The 13,723-nt window shown below is 42.8% G+C and overlaps 1 protein-coding gene across 1 annotated transcript in view; it reads left to right on the plus strand.

The window, feature by feature from the left end:
- sez6b (seizure related 6 homolog b) overlaps nt 1-11,413 on the plus strand; it is an 89,319-nt gene extending 77,906 nt beyond the window's left edge. Inside the window, exons 14-17 of the mRNA XM_034528481.1 lie at nt 6,547-6,582; nt 6,881-6,986; nt 8,445-8,544; nt 11,294-11,413. Of these exons, the coding sequence (XP_034384372.1) occupies nt 6,547-6,582; nt 6,881-6,986; nt 8,445-8,544; nt 11,294-11,413 (362 nt within the window). The remainder of the gene's footprint in view (nt 1-6,546; nt 6,583-6,880; nt 6,987-8,444; nt 8,545-11,293) is intronic.
- Nucleotides 11,414-13,723: the final 2,310 nt, after the last annotated feature.

Genomic DNA, 13,723 nt, shown 5'->3' on the forward strand with positions numbered 1-13,723 from the left:
TTTAAAAAGTCCTGCCGACATCAGGCTGTTCTCGGCGGCCACACTGAGCGCTGACCAATTGAAAATCCACCAATTGATCGACCAAGCTCGATCAATTGGTGGATTTTCCTGAACGCATCGCTCTCTCTCTTCCGGTAAGCGTATTGCATCACTTTCGGTTGCCAGCTTAGCAGCTCGCGATGTCTTCCTCTCCCCCTCCCGCTCCCTCTTGCTCAGAGTGTCTCATGTATAGCTATTCCTCTGCCTCTCTTAAAGATAACGGTACATGCAACAAGTGTAGTTGATTTGCTGGTTGGAGGCAGTTCTAAGTGGGTTAGATGCACGGCTCCGCACCATCGAAGCTCAGACAGTTACGCTAGTTAGCCCGCCTCCCCCCATAGCCGGTGCGGAGCCTTTAGCGTTAGCCTCTGTTAGCTGTCCCCCGGCAGCCCCCGAGCAGCCGGATGGCTGGGTGACTGTTCGAAGGGGTTTTAAGTCTGAACAGAAGCCCACTGAGCACCGCCAACCTCTTCACGTTTCGAACCAGTTTTCCCCACTCAGTGACGCACCCGCTGAGAAACCCACTCTGGTTATAGGTAGCTCCATAGTCAGAAACGTGAAGCCAGGGACCAAAGTCATATGCATCCCGGGGGCCAGAGCGGGCGACATTGAATCTTGTTTAAAACTGCTGGCTAAAGATGAGCGTAGTTACAGTACGATTATAATACACGCCGGCGGTAATGACCCACCCTTAACCTTAACTCGATAGAGACTGTGTCTGTCCCACGGCCACTTAAATTAATTAAATCAAAAGTAACCAGAAGAGGAGTCATACAAAATAACCTCATACAGGTTAACATCACTACTGCAACAGTGCAACAAAACAGGATAGTTAAATGTGGACTCCTAAATATTAGATCTGTCATCTGCCAGAGCAGCCTATTACTCATCAGTAATAGAGAAAAATAAGAACAACCCCAGGTTTCTCTTTAGCACTGTAGCCAGGCTGACAGAGAGTCACAGCTCTGTGGAGCCGTGTATTCCTATAGACCTCAGTAGTAATGACTTCATGAACTTCTTCAATGAAAAGATTTTAACTATTAGAGGCAAGATTGATGATCTCTTGCCCTCAACTACTGCCGATCCGTCATCAAGAGGATTGGCCTTGGAAACGGCTGTATGCCCTGGTGTATATTTGGATAGCTTTTCTCCCATTAACCTAGACCAATTGTCCTCAACGGTTTCTACTTCTAAACCGTCTACCTGTCTCTTAGACCCCATCCCAACGAGGCTGCTTAAAGACGTGTTGCCTTTAATTGGCACCTCTCTGTTGGATATTGTTAATGTGTCTTTGCTAACAGGCCATGTACCACATTCCTTCAAAGTAGCTGTAATTAAACCTCTCCTGAAAAAGCCCACTCTTAATCCAGAGGTGTTGGCTAACTACAGACCGATCTCTAACCTTCCCTTCCTCTCTAAGATCCTTGAGAAAGTAGTCGCTAATCAGTTGTGCGACTTCCTACATCAGAATAGTTTATTTGAGGAGTTTCAGTCAGGATTTAGAAAACACCACAGCACTGGTGAAAATTACAAATGACCTCCTAATTGCATCAGATAACTGGTATTATTAGACCTTAGTGCTGCGTTCGACACCATTGATCATGACATCCTATTACAGAGACTAGATCAGTCGATTGGCATTTCAGGTACCGCACTAAGTTGGTTTAAATCCTATTTATCAGATCGATCTCTACTAACTAACGAAGTACTAACTAAAACTAAAAAGAGATCACATGACTCCTGTATTAGCTGCTCTGCACTGGCTCCCTGTAAAATCCAGAATCAAATTTAAAACACTTCTCCTCACCTACAAAGCCTTAATTGGTGAGGCAATATCATATCTTAAGGAGCTTATAGTACTATATTACCGCTCTAGAGAGCTCATAGCACCATATTGCCCCACCAGAGAGCTGTGCTCACTAAATGTGGGGCTACTTGTGGTTCCAAGAGTCTTAAATAGTAGGATGGGAGCCAGAGCCTTCAGTCCTTTCACTTTCCATCCGGGGGGCATACGCAGTCACCACATTTAAGAGTAGGCCTAAGAATTTCGTCTTTGATAGCATTAGGGCTGACTCAGGTTTGCTATGGTCCAGCCCCTAGATATGCTGCTATATACCTAGACTGCTTGGGGACATCTTATGATACACTGAGCTTCTCTCTCTCTCCTGTATAAATTCATGTCCCATTAATGCACATTACTAACTCTACTTCTTCCCCGGAGTCTTTGATCAGTTGTGTGACTTTCTACATCAGAATAGTTTATTTGAGGAGTTTCAGTCAGTATTTAGAAAACACCACAGCACAGAGACAGCACTGGTGAAAATTACAAATGACCTCCTAATTGCATCAGATAAAGGACTCATCTACGTACTGGTATTATTAGACCTTAGTGCTGCGTTCGACACTATTGATCATGACATCCTATTACAGAGACTGGATCAGTTGATTGGCATTTCAGGTACCGCACTAAGTTGGTTTAAATCCTATTTATCAGATCAATCTCAATTTGTATTTGTAAACGATGAAGCCTCAATGACCACCAACGTTAATCACGGAGTTCCACAAGGTTCTGTGCTTGGACCAATTTTATTTACCTTATATATGCTTCCTTTAGGGGCTGCACGGTGGTGTAGTGGCTAGCACTGTCGCCTCACAGCAAGAGGGCCGCGGGTTCGATTCCCGGTCGGAGCGGTCCTTCTGTGTGGAGTTTGCATGTTCTCCCCGTGGCAGCGTGGGTTCTCTCCGGGCTCTCCGGCTTCCTCCCACAGTCCAAAGACATGCTGCAGGTTAATTGATCTCTAAATTGCCCATAGGTGTGAATGTGAGAGTGAATGGTTGTATGTCCCTACATGTGCCCTCGATGGACTGGCGGCCTGTCCAGGGTGTCCCCTGCCTTCGCCCTATGTCAGCTGGGATAGGCTCCAGCACCCCCGCGACCCTAATGAGGATAAGCGGTATTGAAAATGGATGGGTGGATGGATGCTTCCTTTGGGCAACATTATCAGGAAACACTCCATAAACTTTCATTGCTATGCAGATGATACTCAATTATATCTATCGATCAAACCAGAGGAGACCAACCAGCTCGCTAAAATTCAAGGATGTCTTAAAGACATAAAAACATGGATGACCTGCAACTTCCTGATGTTAAACTCAGACAAAACTGAAGTTATTTTACTGGGCCCTGAACACCTCAGAGATCAATTATCTGGTGATGTGGTTTCTGTAGATGGCATTGCCCTGGCATCCAACACCACTGTAAAGAATCTCGGCGTTATCTTTGACCGAGAATTGTCCTTTAACTCCCACGTTAAGCAAATCTCAAGGACTGCATTTTTTCATCTACGTAACATTTCAAAAATCTGGCACATCTTGTCCCAAAAAGATGCAGAAAAGCGGGTTCACGCGTTTGTTACTTCCAGACTAGATTACTGCAACTCCTTATTATCAGGCTGCTCTAATAAGTCTCTTAAGCCCCTCCAGTTAATCCAGAATGCTGCAGGTTGTGTACTCATAAAAACTAAGAAAAAAGATCACATTACTCCTGTATTAGCTGCTCTGCACTGGCTCCCTGTAAAATCATGGATCACATTTAAAATTCTTCTCCTCACCTACAAAGCCTTGATTGGTGATGCACCATCATATCTTAAGGAGCTTGTAGTACCATATTGCCCCACTAGAGAGCTGCGCTCACTAAATGCGGGGCTACTTGTGGTTCCTAGAGTCCTAAAAAGTAGGATGGGAGCCAGAGCCTTCAGTTATCAAGCTCCTCTTTTATGGAACCAGCTTCCACTTTCAGTCCGGGAGGCAGACACAGTCACCTCATTCAGGAATAGACTTAAGACTTTCCTCTTTAATAGTGCTTATAGTTAGGGCTGAATCAGGTTTGCCCTGGTCGAGCACCTTGATATGCTGCTATAGGCTTATAGGCTGCTGGGGGATGTTTTAGGATACACTGAGCACCTATCTCCTCTTCTCTCTCTCCTTATGGATGAATTTACATCCCTCCATTCCTCCCCGGAGTCTTTGTGACTTCACGTCTCATAGGATCCATTGGACCTGGCGGTGCCTGATGCCTAGTCATATTCATGTAATGTGTTTATGTAACTCTGTAACTCTGTTCATTCTGTACACATGACATCTATTGCTTCTGTCCATTCGGGGAGAGGGATCCTCCTCTGTTGCTCTCCTGAAGGTTTCTTCCCTTTTTTCCCTGTCAAAGGTTATTTTTGGGGAGTTTTTCCTGATTCGATGTGAGGTCAAAGGTCAGGGATGTCGTATGTGTACAGATTGTAAAGCCCTCCGAGGCAAATTTGTAATTTGTGATATTGGGCTATACAAATTAAACTGAATTGAATTGAATTGACCACCTGGCGCTGCAGGCTCACCGGTCCCGTGAGCCGGAACTCAAATCTCCGAAACTGTCGGCTGAATCTCGACAAACCAACAAAAGATTTGATGATTAAACTAATAACCTCTCGTCTGAAAACATCCTAAAATTACATTCCATGACTCAACAACAGTAGTATTTAGAAAAAGTCAACTTTCAGTTGAGTATTTTCTCCTTCGCCCCCCGTCGCTGGTGCGAAATGCATTGTGGGATATTGGCTGGCCAAAGTACGCACAAGACTCCTCTGATGCATCCTTTGGGAACTGGGCGGATCAAGTCACATCCGGGCATTTTTACCGTGCTTTGCGAGAAGCGGACTTTTAAATTGGAACAGTACTTGGGCCGCGACTGATGACGTTTCACAAGTCCACGAGAACACAAGTACGGACAAGAACGCATATTGAGAAACGGCCTGTGTCTCTTCCCGACTGAGGAAGCGGAAACCAGAGGCGATGGAGCGGAAACAGCCAAAGCCACCGAAGCAACCGGGGAAAGGACAAGTTGCAATGATAAAGAGCACTAAGAACTAAATCATGCATGTTGCCCTCTTTGTGCCTGCTCCAGACAAACGGGGATAATGGAGGAGCATTACAGTGGCGCCCAACGTGTGGCGGGCACATCAATTGCCAAGAGCAGCAATCAGAGATGCCACTGCAACAAGAAAAGGCGGAGACGAACCAGCAGTTCCTGGGGGCTCTCCAGGACCAGGCCGAGAGGCAGGCCTTCGCCCTGGACAGCTGCAGCTCCGCCGGCGCCGGCCCCCTCTGCGCTGGCAGGGGTGGCCATACACAGGATGACTGCAGCGGACGACGCGCAGTCATTCCTGGACTCATTCGATACTCTACGTACAGCCTCTGACCAAGTGATAAGAATTGATGTTCAGTGGGTGCGCCTCGACGCACCACCATTGTACCCGCACTTTTCATTCATTAGGGACAGGTTGTATAGAGTGAGTCGGGACAGGGCAGGAAAAAACCCAGTTGCTGTTGCCGAAGCTTCGCCGGGAAATTATATTCCAGGTGGCTCACTATAACCCCATTTCGAGCAAATCGGCATGGACGGAATGGCTCAGCTGCAGAGGGGACGGAGCGAGGGGGTGGTTCAGAGAACGGAGCCGGGCTGAGGTGTAATCAGCCTCAGCTGGGGTCAATCTGTGTTTCAATACAATTTATTTTGTATAGCCCAAAATCACAAATTTGCCTCTGAGAGCTTTACAATCTGTACGCATACAACAACCCTGTCCCAGGACCTCACATCGGATCAGGAACAACTCCCCAAAAATAAACAGAAGAAACCCTTTCACAGGGAAAAAAGTGAAGAAACAGAGCAACAGAGGAGGATCCCTCTCCCCGGATGGACAGACGCAATAGATGTCATGTGTACAGAATGAACAGAGTTACAACACATTCAATGAATACGACAGAAGTTTATGAATAATGAATAGTAGGCATGGACCATGATACAGATGTCCACAATCCATGATAGAGAAGGAGGAAGAGTGGAGAAAATGTCACATTGTGCACATGGAAATGGGGTACAAATACAATATTCATTGACTTTACGGAAGAAACCTTTAACTCTTATGGATTAAAGTTGAGCAGTTTGGTTTATCTTGTGTTACGGTGGGTTTAGGCAGAACCCAAGAGCAGACAGAGATGGCAGGGTAGGTGAAGGAATGTTGTTTTTTATTGAATGACAGCTTGTGATTTGAAGGGCAGGAGGTGAACGCAGTTAGGGAGCGGCGGCGGCGTGAGCGGCCATGGATATCCTGGGCACAGGGAAAAGAGTCACACTACCACTGAGCTGACAAAACAATCTGGCGATGAGTGGGATGGAAGCCGGGGTATTTCACTGGATGAGTTTGATGAACAGATTACAGGCAGGTGTTGAGATGAGCCCAGGTGCCGGGTGATGGAAGCCACGCCACATGCCACACTCACAGAGAGAGAGAGAGCAGACAGGGACACAGCAGAAGTGGAAGACGTTTGTGAATTTTCTTTAGTAAATAAAAAGGTCAGCCAGAATGAGTCGAGCTGATAACTATTAACTTTTTTTATAATTTAATTCATTATTCCCTTTTTCCCCCTTGTTTCGCATTGTTACTGTAATACTCTCAGCACATCCGGCGGAGTATGATGAGCACAGATTAGATGGTAAGTTATGCCAAGAAAATCATTTTACCTTAAGTTTTCATGAGCATAGACGATCCTAACAGATATTTGTGTGAACAAAAGTTTTCAGCAATTATAATAAACAACTTTGAATCCCTGGAACTCTGCAGCAAAAGGGAATTCATAAGCAAAATACATTTTGCTAATGTATTACCTTCTGTTGCAGAGTTCCAAAACATGACATACAAATGCACTTGAAATGTTTGTTCTAAACAAAAGGGAATGTTAACACTACCTGTCAGGCTGTAAGGTAATTCAATGTTCTTTCTGTCTCCAATAGTGTCTGCAAACCTAAGAATGGAGGGGGCCCAAGTAGCATTTGCTGTCTTCATCCCTATCACCTTCCTCCTCATCCTCATCATTGGGATCTACCTCTACTTCTCAAAGTATGTTCAAATGATCAGTGAAGAAGGAAAGATATGTTGACATGTTTATAAATGTGGCTTTAGCTACTCACTGGCAACAACAGTTAATGATTTAGTCGTGATTTGTCAATTATATAGTTCCCTTTGTATTACGCTTCAATTAAGTGCAGGTCTCCAGAGGGAATTAGTTAGATGTGTATTATCTAATAGCACAAGTAAGAAAACATTAAAATAAATAATACATTAATGGATAGAAAAAGGACTGGGCTTGTGGTATAAGAAAGAAGGTAACATAGACAACAGGAGGCGGCAGCTGGAACCTTACGCCACCGTGGCCCAGAAGTGGCAGCTCAAACTTGACGGCGACATGGTCCAGAGGTTTGGGCCCCCCAACTCCAGGGCTGGGAAGGCGTGAACCTTGGCTACGAGGCCCCCCATAAGCCAGGCGGGTCCCCTCGAAGGGGTTAGGAGCTGGGTCCACCTCGTATTTAGAATATCCCCTTCTAAGGCCACAAGGTCCACCAGAACAGGCGGGATCCAACACGAAAGGGAATAAAAGGGTTGATGGTTGGGTCCATGATGGTTGGTCCGTTCTGTCATGCGTACCACCGAGAGACAGGACCCAAACACCGACAATGTTGAAAAGAAACTTTATTCTTCACTTGTGGAATTATTTGAATTGCAGAATCACAAAAACCGACAGGTCTCCAACAAGCGATCTCTAGGGATCTGACCAGGACGGACCAACACTGGGGAATGAGACAAGCAGGGTTTAAATACACAGGGGAGGGGCAGGTGATCGGACACAGGAGGAAACAATCAGGGGCATGGCAGACAATCACAGGGACAGGAAGTGAAGGGAAACAGAGGACACGAGAGACGGGGACTTCAAAATAAAACAGGAAACAAGACACAAAAACTCCAGATCCTGACATATTTGGGTGGAGATGGAAAAACAACGCAACATAATCACATTGTGTTGGGTTTCACACGGGATACACTGGTCCCGGATTAAAAGTCCTGTGTTTGATCCACCACCCCTTCTACCCACCGTTATGGTGTGTTCAAATAATTGCCAAAACCAGCTAGACCACAAAAAAGAAGAAACCTTATGGAAAGCAAAGGAGGAGGATCCCTCTATCCGGATGGATATAGATGTCATGTGTACAGAATGAACAACATAACACAGTTACAACACATCCCATGCATGTGACATTATTCATAAAAAACTTGAATCAAGGATTTCAGTACACAATGACAACAAATAGAGCAGTGTGTTACCCAAACAGAACATACTGTATGACAGAGAAAGGAAAAATAATTAAATATATAGTCCATGATTTGTCCTTCAGTATTAAAAAGGTGTATTCACTTTATTTATGTTGCTGTTATTATTCCAGGATGGTAATTACTTCCTACATAGGATTAAAACAATGTATATTTTTCCTTCTTTGTCATGTATTCCCCGTCTGTGCTCAGGGTTCAGAAGAAGTCACTGCAGCTCTCCCTGTCCTCCGACCTACCATATGAAAACATCACTGGAGAATCTACATTTGACAACTCAGTTTATGAGACAACAGTAAGTCAACATATGTCAAGCTTTCAAAGGGTTGGTGCATTATTCTACGGGCAATTTGTCCATCTCCAGTGTTCCCCTGTTCCCCATTGCTTCTCTCTCCCATTGCCCATCATCACTGGACCCTTGGTTTGAGACCAGAGAGAAGGTCTTTCAGCATGGCTGGATTAACCTGCTGTACTGACCAAGGACTAATAATGAGTTGTTGGGAACCCATTCCTCTGGCTCTTTGAATAATGTGGACAGTTTTTCTAGACTACTTCCTGGCTCTAGACTAGCTTTGGTAATCTGAATGTGGTATAATGCAACACTTTTGCACAACACTGACATGTAAATCTTAAAAATTACGTAGTTTAAAAGTTGTATCTGTCTTATCTCACAACTTTAAGCCTTTCACTTTTCAGTTTATTAAAGTTAATTGCAAAATATTGGTTTATTAAAGTTAATTGCAACATATTGGTCGCCTAAAATGTTTCATTCCGAGTTCGGCTGTACTTAGCTCCACCGTCCTGTGTCACTTCTGGTTCCAAACAACCAAAATGACAAAAGCCCAAAAATAAGATTTCAGTGGTCTCAAAATGCCGAACTTAAAGCTTCAAACTCAAAGTCCACGTACAAATTGATGGCGTCGCAATGATTACGACCACTTTGTATACACAGTCTATGAGCAGAACCAACTTAAAGGCCCTAAATGTTACTTGTAATTTATTGGTGTGTATTGCTTAAAACAATTTCAATTAAATTAGCATAGAAGAGTTGGCTCACATAAGAGGTTCAGGGGCCTGGACATTACCAACCAGGCAAAGTGGGCAATTGTCCACGGACAGCGTACAATATTGGGGTTCATTAGATAGGGTTGTGTTTAGGATCTCCATCATTCTCTGACGTTGTGGCCCCGTCTTGTTGATACGTCTGATTCCCTTGTCTCAAAGTCAATAGATCATTTCAATGGGTTTTTAGTTAGCTGAGAGTTTTACCTCAAATCTTCTCAGGTCAAGAGCAGAACACAGGATATTTTACTGAGGATCTCCTTAACCCAACAAATTCCTCCATAAAGCACATTTATGTATTTATAATTAATAACTGAATATTTTAAATGTGTAGTGCATTTTACCAATATAGTAGTATATCCCCTTGGACTATATATACTTTATATAATTATTTATAGGGTTCAGCGTCATTCCATCTAGTTAAATTATTACTTGGTGTTGAGTTATTCTTTTTCTTCTTCTTCCATGCTGGCAATCCTGAAGACTAATGAGGTGAGTTAGTTCTGTTACGGCCAGTGAACCACAGAGAGGAACAGGACTTAAATACACAACCAAAAACACAGGATAATGTATAGGTAAAACAGTCTTTATTTGTAGGCAGGGGGAAAACAGGCAGAAATCAGAAAAAACATGAACATGAACCCATGCAGGGTACCGGATTCAGAAAGAATTGATTGAAAAATGGACCAACACACGGTCTTTTCATGGGAATTTGTTGACAATAAGAACAAAATAACACTGCCTTATACTTTAATTAGAATTTTAGAAAATGTGAGGCTTTAAGTGATGTTGCTCTGTGTTGTATTAGCAGCTCCCTCTGTGACCTTATGTGCTTATTCTCTCCACAGGAAGCAAGAGAATACGAAGTTTCGATCTGAAGATGCTAGTGTGTGTCTTTCACTATGGACAGATAAGAAGCCTGCTGGCCTTTTCTTTCTGTCAGACTCACACCTTTAGTGACTCCCTCGACAACTCCTCCCTACACTGAATGTGAGCCTCCCTTTATTTACCCAACAGAGACATCACACTCCCCATGGAAAGGCTGGGACACCGGATTATTTTTCTAGCTCTTCAACAGTTCAGCAGCAGCAGCAGTTTGTACAGTTTTTAATCCTGTGCTTGCATCCTGAGGACTTTCAGTGAAAAGTACCATCTTGGAAAGCAGAGGGAAACAATGCAGGGCTCGTGCCATTAAGTGCAGATATTGATGTTACATTGTGTTATGTACATTATACTCGATATGTATCCCACTACCATTTTGCTTGGATTCATGGGATGTCTCCTAAAAGTAAAATCTCACAGTTGAATGTCAGCAAAAAATAGCATGCTTCTATCAGAGTATGCCAAAAGAAAGTTGCTCCTTGAAATTGATGAAACCTTAAGAAATCAGTATGTGCTTTGAATAAATGGCCCTTGAAGGAATATATTTCTCTTCCTGATATTAAGACGATTAATTAATATTGATATCTCCCTCATGTCTGTGTATCAAGTACAAAGTTGTCGTTAGTCTACCTCAGCATGAAGACGCAATTCAATTCAATTCAGTTTATTTTGTACAGCCCAATATCACAAATTACAAATTGTCCTCAGAGGGCTTTACAATCTGTACACATACGACATCCCTGACCTTTGACCTCACATCAGATCAGGAAAAACTCCCCAAAAATAACCTTTCACAGGGAAAAAAGGGAAGAAACCTTAAGGAGAGCAACAGAGGAGGATCCCTCTCCCCGGATGGACAGAAGCAAGTACTTCTAGTAGACTGGATGCAGGGGGAACAGCTAGCTAGGCTTTAAAACCCAACCAATACCTCTAAGGCTCAAAACAATGTGATCTCATCCCCAGTGTTTCCCATTAATTACCTAGACTCTGGCCCACCAAAGTCTATTCTGCCCTGCCACGGTTTTTATAATTAAGCAAAACTATTCCTCCACTTATTGGGTTGGCTGGCTTGGCCCTCTCTGTGCGCATTTCCCTCACAGCAATGCTCATCAACCGGCTATAGTGCGGCTCTGAAGGTGAGAGTGAAAGTGGCCTGCGCCTCCAGCTGTGTCAGCTTCACAGCACCTCACGCTGCAGTGACGGAGGCCCCAGTTTCCTAGCGCAACTGTTAACTATTGCATAATATATCATTGGTTTATAATTATTGGTAAAGGTTAAGCTAATTGTAACTAACTTGGCTATATACTACTTAATAATGCAGTAAATCCTAGTTTATTGGTTAAGTAGTTTTTTGTATTAAGAATCTGAATCTACAAAGTAGCCTAACTAGTAACTAACATTGTCAATGTAGTGAAGTTTAAAGGACAATATTTGGGTGGAGATGGAAAAACAACACAACATAATCACATTGTGTTGGGTTTCACACGGGAGACACCGGTCCCCGGGTTAAAGGTCGTGTTTGATCCACCACCCCTTCGACCCACCGTTATGGTGTGTTCCAATAATTGCCAAAACCAGCTTTTTATGTTCTGATTGTCCAAAGTGGGAGGGATTTGTAGCTGCCAGGAATATTATTATTAATATACATGCTTTCCAAATGTAGGTCAAACAGATCTGAGGTTTGGTTGATTATAGTGACCAGATATATAATATAATATTATTCTTTTTAATTTGCATTGGTAGGAATGTAAACAGCATGAACAAAAACACTGATGGATTCTCAATATGGAGAACATCTTAGCTTTAATTCAACATCAAGGAAACATTGTCCATCAGCTTTGAATAATTTTGAACACCAAGCATCATTTATGTCAACGCACAGCTTGACTCTTCTTACCAGAGTCCTCCCTTCTGTGGGCACGGTATGAAGTCGGGCCATCAAATTCAATAACTTTATTCGGGATGTGATGAAAACATAATAGCATGGCAGAACAGGGGTTTAGAAAATATCTGTGGACAAGATCTTTGTAGTTTCTCTGTTTCCTATTTCCTTCATTGCTTGGCTCAAAGTCATGTAAATTGTTGGAGAACAATGTTAGCTAATGATGCTACGCATTAGCGTCCGAGCAGAGACAGGCTCACAGCAACAAGGAAGAACTGGCAAAGGCAATGTTGCACAATTAGTGTGTTTTGAGTGGGCTGTTGACATTTCTTTTTCAATTTGAACAGAGCCTAACTAGCTATTTCCCCCTTGCGCCCCGTGTTTATCACTAGCTAGGCTACCCACAAGCCCTGACTCCAGCTCTGTGCTGAACACTAATTGGTATCAATGTTCCCATCTCACTCTCAGAACGAAGGCAATTAGGCATATTTCTCAGGATGTTACTGAACCATAAACAACATCCAATTCCCATGGGGAAGTTTTCATTTATATTTTAGAATGACAATTTGGATTTCATACATTCACATGTCCCATGCAGAGTTGCAGACAAAACTGACCATTACTGACCATTACTGATATGTATCCACATTGGTTTGATGAAAATAATATTAATTAACCTATTTTTGATTCATGTACATACAGTACTTATTAAGCTACTTCACAAACATCTTCAATAAAGGTTGCTGTTCAGATAAAACAATGGATACTTTGACACTGTGTCTCATTTGAATCACTTGTCTCCTTCTTAGCATTGTAGGAGAGTACATAGTTGTTTGGTTCTTTCTATTGTTTTGGGGTCAAATAGATCCAATGTTGTGAATGATTTGTTTAATAAGTTGATTTTTAAGAAACAAGTATTAATCTGTTCGAGAAGAGTTATAGACATCTGGAGAAAAGAAAGCTAATTTACTGACTCCGTATCGCCTACCTGAGAGCAGAAAATAGACTCTACTTGTATGGTGCTTGTCTAGTCTGCCAATCACTCAAAGCTTTAACATTACATTCACACTGATGACAGGGGCTACCATGCAAGGTGCCACCTGCCCATCAGGACTGTCAACCCATTCATACCCCTTCATACATGTTTAATATGTTGGTAGGGTGAGGGTTAAAGGGGCCCTTCAATTATGAAGATATGGGTCAAGTTTATCTGCACCAATGCTTTGCATGATTTTGATCTCAGCAGAAAGTTGTGAACATCTGCACTGATTACCAAGCTCAAATAAACTTTGTGGAATTTGGGGCTCCTCTGCTGGACAGATATGGTAACTGTCTACAGGTAAATTACAGTTTTTTCTCAATTATCGATTTTCTAAAAGCATACCTCATATTCTATGAACTCAACACACAAATATGAACACACGCACACACATAAAATGCAAAACTCCATGAATCTGCTAAATGAAAGTCTGCAATCAAAGTGATGCTATGTGTTAACATTGTAACATTGTAAAAATAACACACACAGAGAAACAAACAAAAAAAGGCCAAACTCCTCAAATGTCCTGCAAAATTAAACTCTGAATTAAAAGCAATGCTCAGTCTGAAATGACACATCATATAAATATAAATGTTTAAAAACACAATA

The sequence above is a fragment of the Cyclopterus lumpus genome, chromosome 25 (genome assembly GCF_009769545.1).
Source record: "Cyclopterus lumpus isolate fCycLum1 chromosome 25, fCycLum1.pri, whole genome shotgun sequence".
In the NCBI taxonomy this organism is placed as follows: Eukaryota; Metazoa; Chordata; class Actinopteri; order Perciformes; family Cyclopteridae; genus Cyclopterus; species Cyclopterus lumpus.